This window comes from Lynx canadensis, chromosome B2 (assembly GCF_007474595.2).
Source record: "Lynx canadensis isolate LIC74 chromosome B2, mLynCan4.pri.v2, whole genome shotgun sequence".
NCBI lineage: Eukaryota > Metazoa > Chordata > Mammalia > Carnivora > Felidae > Lynx > Lynx canadensis.
In genome coordinates this window covers 3,965,851-3,974,046 of record NC_044307.1, presented here as the reverse complement: position 1 = coordinate 3,974,046, position 8,196 = coordinate 3,965,851, and the positions used below count along the sequence as shown (strand labels likewise).

The window sequence follows — 8,196 nt, the reverse complement described above, 5'->3', positions numbered from 1 at the left end:
AAGAAACAAATGTGAAGTATTCCAAAAAAAAATGTTGGTAGAACTCAATCACTTGGAAAACAAGTCTGAATCCCGACTTAAGCTGCGCGATAAACATCTGTACATGAAGTAAAGACAATAAAGAAACAATGAACTTTTAGGAAGGAAATGTCTATGCTGTATGCGGTCGGTTTCTCTCTTTCTCTCCTTTCCCCTCCGTGTGAGCTCGATGATGGCAAGGTCAAAGACTGCCCTAACTGGTTGAGGCAGCCCATTTGTAAAGCCTGCAAGGACCTCAGATTAACGCACAGTCGTGACAAATCACAGTATTGCATTCCTGAAACTAATATAACCTGTATGTTAACTGCACTGGAATTAAAATTAAAAAATAATAAAAATGAATAAAAACTAAAACTAACACAAAAAGCTCTCAGGAGATTGAAGTCTGCTGATGGTCAGTCTTGGTATCCTGGTGAGAGTGTCAGAGGGGGACAGGCCGGTGCAGTGACCGCCCACAGGTGCACCGGCTAGGGGAACCTTTCCTGTCACCCATGTGGCTTCACTCTGACATTCTTCATTCTGCAGGGCCATACGGGTCCACTTGTCTTTACACACCCAAACACATTCACCTAAAGCCACCCGGTCATTAAAATCCCTTTATATCAACAAAACAGAACATACAACAAGTTTACAGATTTTAGGACCACATAATTATGGCATCTAATTTACAAAGCCTCTAAGCCAAGTTTTCTATTGTTGCACAAACCACTGGCAGTCCTGATGACATTATATACAGTTCTGTGTGGTCTTTACTGATTTCCCGCCCCACCTCACCCTCAAACAAAGGCAACTACAACCAACGTACAAAAAGACAAAAAACTAGGGAACTACCTCATGCCAGAACCATCAAGGGCTGTTTGCTAAATTAGTGACCAGGAGGACCCAAAGAATAGGTGACATTGGAGTCAACTCACAGCTCCCTGCCAGACGCCTGGGCTCCGCTCCTTCCTCAGAAAGGGCAGGAGAGGAAACCGCCTCCGGGTCGGGGCTGCCGGATCCTTCCAGCAGCAGGAAGTGGGCGGAGCAAGTGCACCCGGGAACCAGAGGCGATCTTGCAATTCCGGGGGCTAAGGCCCTCGGTGCACAAAGGCTCTGCGCCCGAGGGGAGACGCGTGACCGTGACTACCCTCTGACATTTTCCCCCAGCTGCTTCGCTAGAGATGGAAAATTGACAGGGACCAACTTTGCAACAATGTGTCAGTGTGACGGAGCCGAGCAAATACTGCGGATTCTGCAGACCAGCTTGAGCGCTGCCTCGTGGCCCAGTGCCCCGAGGATGCAGGGTGTTGAAGAAGCCTTGCTTCCTCCGCCCAGAGCCGCAAAACTGAGAGCAGGGCCAAAGAGGACGCTTCTGGGACCCCGCCACCGGTGCTGGGGTCCCCGCGCTGGCTGTCACCTGGCCTTGAGTCTGCAAGGTGGATTTAAAGCTCCCAGCCCTCCGGCACCCGCCCAACGGAAGCTGCAGAGGCCGCCGAGGTAAACAGGGGGTTCCACCTCTGCTGTGTTTGGGGAGTGACACCCTCAGGCAGGCGCCGTCCGTCCGGGCAGGAGAAAAGTTACTAGAAAAGTCCAAGGGGTGAGATGTTTTGGAGGGGAAAAGAAGGCAGCAAAAGAGAGTATTACCTTCCAGTGAAAAATGGACAGCTTTTCCAAGAAGGTTTAATCAGAGCGTGTAAGCACAATCAGCATTTGAAATATTCCCTGTACCTTCGGAATTCACTGGAGTTTGTTCAGTAAAGATATCCTACATATTCCAATTCTTATTTATGCATTAGGGGAAATAATTCTATAAAGACACACGTCTACTCTTTATTTACCTCTGGGCAAGGAAGCAAGAGGAGGAGGAGGACAGAGATAAGGGGGACATGGTTTTAGGGGAGTATAAAATACAGTATAAAATACAAACATGAAGTGTATGGGTCATGATAACAAAGGCTGTTGGGTTAAACTCAGCCCTGCAAAGGAGACAGTGCTCAGCGTGGGGAAAGTATTTGTAAGAAACACAGATTAAGTGAAATGGCTCAGAAAGGTAGAAACCAAAGGCGACGGCACTGCATTCCAGAGAATCTGAAGCAAGCACACACACAAGAAATGTGAGAGGGCAGTAATTTTAGACAACTTTAGAAATACAAAGTTAACCTTTCCAGGGGGGACACACTTACCGAATCTTTTTTGATATTGTAATATAACATCAGGATGTTCAATAAAAACTGCTTGGAGGGGAGCCTGGGTGGCTTAGTCGGTTAAGCGTCTGACTCTTGACCTCAGCTCAGGTCATGATGTGACGATTTGTGAGTTCGAGTCCGGTGTTGGGCTCTGCACTGACAGCCCGGAGCCTGGTTGGGATCCTCTCTCTCACTCTCTTCCTGTCCCTTTCTCTATCTCTCTCAAAATAAGTAAACATTAAAAAAAATTTTTTAAGCTGCTTGGACATAAATGGAAATTAAAAGAGATAATAATGAAAACTTCAATATACCTTGTAGATTTTAATAGGTCAACTATGTAGAAACAAGTAAGATTTTTGGGTCTGAGTATGATTACTGCCATAGCTATGCCCAGCTCCATATCTTGGAAATAGAGGATAAACCTTTGCTAATACCTATGGAGTATTTCCCAGCTTTCTTATGTGCTTATTCATAAGGACAACCTCAGTAGTTTGTCTATTAAAATAATTTGTATGAGCTCCCATGTTTTTAGCTTCTGGTTGTGTTTCATTCGCTTACACAAAATTAATTAACGAAGACATGTTTAATTCCAGATCCAGAGTTTTGCCATTTCTAATCAGCAACCTTGCATATAAATGCATCTTGATGAATTTTTGTGATGCACCGTTATGGGAACTCTTACTACTGGCAATACTGAGTCAATTGAATTTTTTCTAATGTTTGTTTATTTTTGAGAGAGAGAGAGACAGAGCATGGGCAGGGGAGGGGCAGAGAGGGAGGGAGTCACAGAATCCCAAGCGGGCTCCAGGCTCCGAGCTGTCAGCACAGAGCCCGACTTGGAGCTCGAACCCATAGACCGCGAGACCATGACCGGAGGTGAAGTCGGATGCTTAACCCACTGAGCCACCCAGGCGCCCCTCGTGAATTTTTGATTGATACCTACTAAATTTCCCTCCAACCATCATTTGGACCATTTCTTTCAATAAATTCGCTAACCAGTTATTATTATCGCTTAATGGGAAAAAATTTATTTCTGTATTAATTGATCAGGAAAGTTCCCGGGTGTGTTTACTGTTTCTGTAGCTTTCCAGTCAACCCACTTTGATTTGCAAGGTAAGCAATCATGTCATTTACTCATAACGTGAATTTCACCCTTTCCCAGGGTTGATTCCTTTATTTCGCTCTCAACTCCTTCCTCTTAAGTGAAAACCTCACTGCTTATTGCACAGACGAAGTGCCAACCCGTGTACTGCCCCGCCACGTGGCTGCCCATAAATCCCACCTTCTCTGGGCTACTTCGGATTCACTCTAGGTTACATCCAAGGCCCACGCCTGCAGTGTGCTTGGGTTTCATCCTCTCTGGATGACTCAAATACTTTCATTCTGCGTGTGCGCCTCTCTCCCACGGTGAAACCGCATGACTGAATAATGCTATCACCTTAGGTGTTACTACTGCACCTAAGTCTAAGACAGACAAACAATCCACGTTCCCCCACAGGGACTGTGTCATTTATCTGCTCCCTTTTACAGTGCTGTTTGTTCTTGCTGTCTCCATTTCCTCCGCTCACATTCCCTCCTTCCTCACCCCCACTCCCCCTTCTCTCCCTCCGTCCCCCTCCCTCTCCCCTTCCTTCCTTCCTTCCTTCCTTCCTTCCTTCCTTCCTTCCTTCCTTCCTTCCAAAACACAGGTAGAGAAAACTGCCTGAAACAAACATGTAATTCCGTGAACGCTCTTTTAATCACCACTGTGGACATAAAAGTAGAATATTGCCAGAACCTCATAAGTTTTCCATGTGGTCTGTCCTAATCACATCTTCCTCCCCTTAAAAGTAATAACTATCCTGACATTTAGAACAATGTCTTCTCTGCGTGTCTTTACGGATTGGCCACCCTCCACCCTTATAGTGTTGCCAGTTTTTAAAAATGTAATGCTTTTAAAGTCACTTTTGGTCTAGACGCTCCCCCTCCTGTCCCTTTTCTTTTTCTTTGTAATTTGTCTGTTAAAAAATCTGTTAAGGCCTTTGACTGTAAAATTCCCACAGTTTAGATTTGCTGACGATGTCCTTAGGATTTTGATCCACGCATTCTGCACTCTCCAGTCTCTGTCTTTCTTGCAAAACAGCAGCTGCTATCTACAGGCTTGACTGTACTCAGCTGATGTTCTTAGCAAGACCCTGGTGATGTGTGTTCTTGGGTCAGGATGTACACGGTGTGTCTGTATCTCTTTGTGATGTTAACCGCTGTCAGGGCAAAAACAAAACAAAACAAAAACAGATCCCTTTATTCACTGGAGTTTGTTCAGTAAAGATATCCTACATATTCCAATTCTTATTTATGCATTAGGGGAAATAATTCTATAAAGACACACGTCTACTCTTTATTTACCTCTGACAGAGTTGAAAGAAGAAAGGCACAGTATCAGATTCTCTTTTGAACTTGAATGTGCCCTTAGTCTCCATCATTCGTTCTAGTCAGGGTCACCTTTAAGGTACCTCTTGCCAAACCCATTAGTAAATTCCAGACCCTATGTAATTTGACCTCTGGGTAATATTTCCCTCCCGGGGTGATACCACATTCTCCAGCTGCGCTCCCTGCTCAACTCAGGGCCCTGCCCAGTCCCCCCTTGGAAGCCTCCCCTTCTCTTCCTCACCCTTAAGGTTAGACAGTCCCAGCCCCACTGGTTCCCCAGAATCTCAGAGCGACACCTCTTCTGGGCTGCGTGCTGTCCCCACCTGGACATGGCCCCCTTCTTTCCCCAAACCCAAACTTGTACCCCGCCCAGCACCACAGTCTGCTCAGGGGGTACCCTCAACCCTGCCTTCTCCTGCACCCCCACTTTCAAAATCGGACCTTAAGCCGATCTCTTCTTACCTTCAGAGGCGTGTTTGTTCTGGTCTGTCTTTATCCCAGTCCTGAATTTCTGCTTTCCCAAATATGAGACAGAAAAGTAGGCCTGTCACATTAACGCCTGCCGTCAGGAAGAAGATTTTAAACCAGCCAGATTCTGGATTCTGAGGATTTTAGTGCAAAGTAATTATAAATTAGTGGGCTTGAGGTGCTTTTTAACACTTCAATATCATATTAAAATCAGTACAGGTTCAGCACAAATCACTTTACAGACATGGAAAAACACACTCATAAGGAGCAAAAAAAAAATTGTCAGTTCACTCTACAAAGATAATTGCCATTTATCTTTCTCCTTTTTTGATTTGTGTCTATGTACATATAATTTTTCATATATCAAAATGGCATTATGATGTACATAATGCCCAAGTCAAGAATGCATATGTTTTTATTTAGAAATATAAACGTGTTTTAAAAACAAGAAATATGAATGTTTGCATATCAAGAAATATTCGGCCTTTACTGACTTTTTAATAATCCAGAGTTTAGATTTATAAAATGTGTAAAACATCCCTTATTTCCTTATATTTAAGTGGTTTTTCACTTTTTGCTGCTATAAATCGGAGTACTTTTAAACAAAATTTATCAAATACCTTTTCCTTATTCCTAACTCATTTTCTCTTTGGGCCTCTAATACGATCAGTTTCATTAACAGATCTTGTAATATTCAGCCACTTTAACTTTCATAGAAAATGGCTTACTTAATCATGGTGTCATAGGCATATATTTTAATATGCTGGTGGACTCTACGCACAGGTAATTTATTTCATTTTTGCATCTATATTCAAAGATGGCATTGAATTTTAATTATGTTTGAGATCTGTTTTACCATTTTGCCTTTTAACTTTTTTATCAGCTTAAAATTAAATTTTATGTAGTTGAACGTATAATGCATCGTGATTGGGTTTAAATGTCTGGTGTCATGCTTTCGAAGGATGTCCAACCAGAAATTTATATAATTACTAAGTCCTATTTTACATTAGTATCTTTATTGTTCTTTCCTTCCTTTATATCTTTCATCATCTAGAATAAATTCTGGGGTCAGGTGTGAGAACGGAGTATAATTGTATTTTTCTACAAGGGGGTTTGCCACTATGTATTTGTTTTTGTTTTGTTTTGTTTTGTTTTTTTAATTTTTTTTTCAACGTTTATTTATTTTTTGGGGACAGAAAGAGACAGAGCATGAACGGGGGAGGGGCAGAGAGAGAGGGAGACACAGAATCGGAAACAGGCTCCAGGCTCTGAGCCATCAGCCCAGAGCCCGACGCGGGGCTCGAACTCACAGACCGCGAGATCGTGACCTGGCTGAAGTCAGACGCTTAACCGACTGCGCCACCCAGGCGCCCCTGTTGTTTTTTGTTTTTTGTTTTTTGTTTTTTAAATAAATCCATGCCCTCGGTTTGAAATGAAACTTCATCATCCAGAATGTATTTTTTTCACAACTTGACCAAATCATCATCGGTTTTATTTAAAATATAATTTAGAAAAAAATATATATATATATATATATAATTTAGGAGTAGACCTTGAGAAATAAAACAAGATGTTTCCAGACTAGACATTAAATATATTTAATTATACTGATCTCTCTAAAGTCAAGAAAAGGAGCGAGACCTGCCCAGAAATTCAACGACAAATAATACAGTTTGCAATGATTTGAAGTTAATACAATTCATTGTGATTTGGAATTGAAGTCCAGCATGGAAACTTGACTGTGCCTCTTTCTTCGTGTATTTTCACTGATACTGCTTCTAGGTGTGCAGTTTTCTTCATAGGGGACTTTGCACAAATTTCATTTTTCCCCCATAGGTATTTTGTGTATGGGTTGATAAACTGCTCTTTAGATTTTTCCACAATGTGCGAACTGACTTTGATTCTTTCTCCCCAGGGGGACACTCTGTTCTCTGTACATCATGTTATTTTGTTCTTCTGCATTTACATTGTATATACCTGTAACTTAACTTTTCTTGAGCAACTGGGTTTGCTAGCATTTCGCTGCAGGATAAGATAGCAAACACGCGTTTGTTTTTCCTGATTTCAAAGGGTGCGGGGGTAATGAGACTAAGAGCTGTTATGGGTTGAGTATATGAACGTCTGACACTTGCATGCATGATCGGATTCAGTAAACCCATAAATCCCATGATGTTTCTATGTCATTTTGGCCATTTATAGCTGGAGACACTAAGAATTAGAGGGGAAAACGTTTCTGGGTCACGTAGCTTAGAAGTAGCTGAATAAGATAGTTTTGCCAGAGAAATACACACTCTAAACAGCTAAGCGGCTGACCCTCAATTGTTTCCACTATTATTGCCTAAAGAAAACTTTTTTCCTGATAACATAGCAATGCCATCTTTCTTTGGTTAATGTTTGCTTCATTCTTTTTTTATGCTGTCCTTACAACTTTGAATATTTCTGTCTAGGCAGGTATCGTATATATAAATGGCCTAAGAATGGATTGAGTTTTTAATCCAGTCTTAAAAACTTTGTCCTTTAACCACAGAAGTTAGTGCGTCTATATTTATTGTGACCACTGGCGTATTTGCTACAATTTCTGTGTTTTCAATCTTTCCTATATAATAACCATATTCTTACTCACCCCCCCCCACACACATATCATTTCTTCTTTCAAATCGAGGGGGTTTTGCCTTTTTTGTTTTCCGCATCGCATGTTTCTCCTCTACCCTGGTTTGAAAGTTTCACATTCTGCCTATTTTTAATGGTTACCCATATACCAAAAAAAAACTGTAATATTAATCCCTATATTTTAAAAAATCAGAAGGACCAGGAGGAGGGGAAACAGGGAGTTGTTCAGTGAGGAAAAAGTTTCAGTCATGCAAGATAACAAAGTTCTAAAGATCCGTTGTACGACAATGTACACATAGTTAACAATACTCTTAATACTGTAACGTACACTTAAAAATTAAGAGGACAAATTTATGTGTCTTTTACTACAATAAATTTTTTTTAGAAAAAGTCAGAGAAGAATCCTATAGCCTCTGAATAAAAACTGATTCATTAAAAAAAATGAGCTCTTTAGTTTCTCATCAGTGTCTCCCAGATTAGTTTTTCTTATATTCTAGCTCTGTCT

The 8,196-nt window shown here is 41.6% G+C and overlaps 1 protein-coding gene and 1 long non-coding RNA gene across 5 annotated transcripts in view; one reads left to right on the top strand and one right to left on the bottom strand.

Moving 5' to 3' along the window:
- Positions 1–354: 354 nt before the first annotated feature.
- The window catches only part of LOC115513499, a 50,885-nt gene continuing 43,043 nt past the window's right edge, over positions 355–8,196 (top strand). The window contains exon 1 of the long non-coding RNA XR_004343594.1: positions 355–1,515. This is a non-coding gene — a long non-coding RNA (uncharacterized LOC115513499). The remainder of the gene's footprint in view (positions 1,516–8,196) is intronic.
- The window catches only part of SLC17A1 (solute carrier family 17 member 1), a 35,452-nt gene continuing 31,179 nt past the window's right edge, over positions 3,924–8,196 (bottom strand). For 3 of the 4 annotated variants that reach the window (XM_030314677.1, XM_032593103.1, XM_032593102.1), the window contains 2 exons: positions 5,076–5,215; positions 3,924–4,444 (listed from right to left, as the gene is read on the bottom strand). In XM_030314677.1, coding sequence (XP_030170537.1) covers positions 5,078–5,215 — 138 coding nt within the window. In that variant the 3' untranslated portion in view covers positions 3,924–4,444; positions 5,076–5,077. Of the gene's footprint in view, positions 4,445–5,075; positions 5,216–8,196 lie in introns of those variants that run through there. The other variant, XM_032593100.1, reaches the window with a different exon arrangement.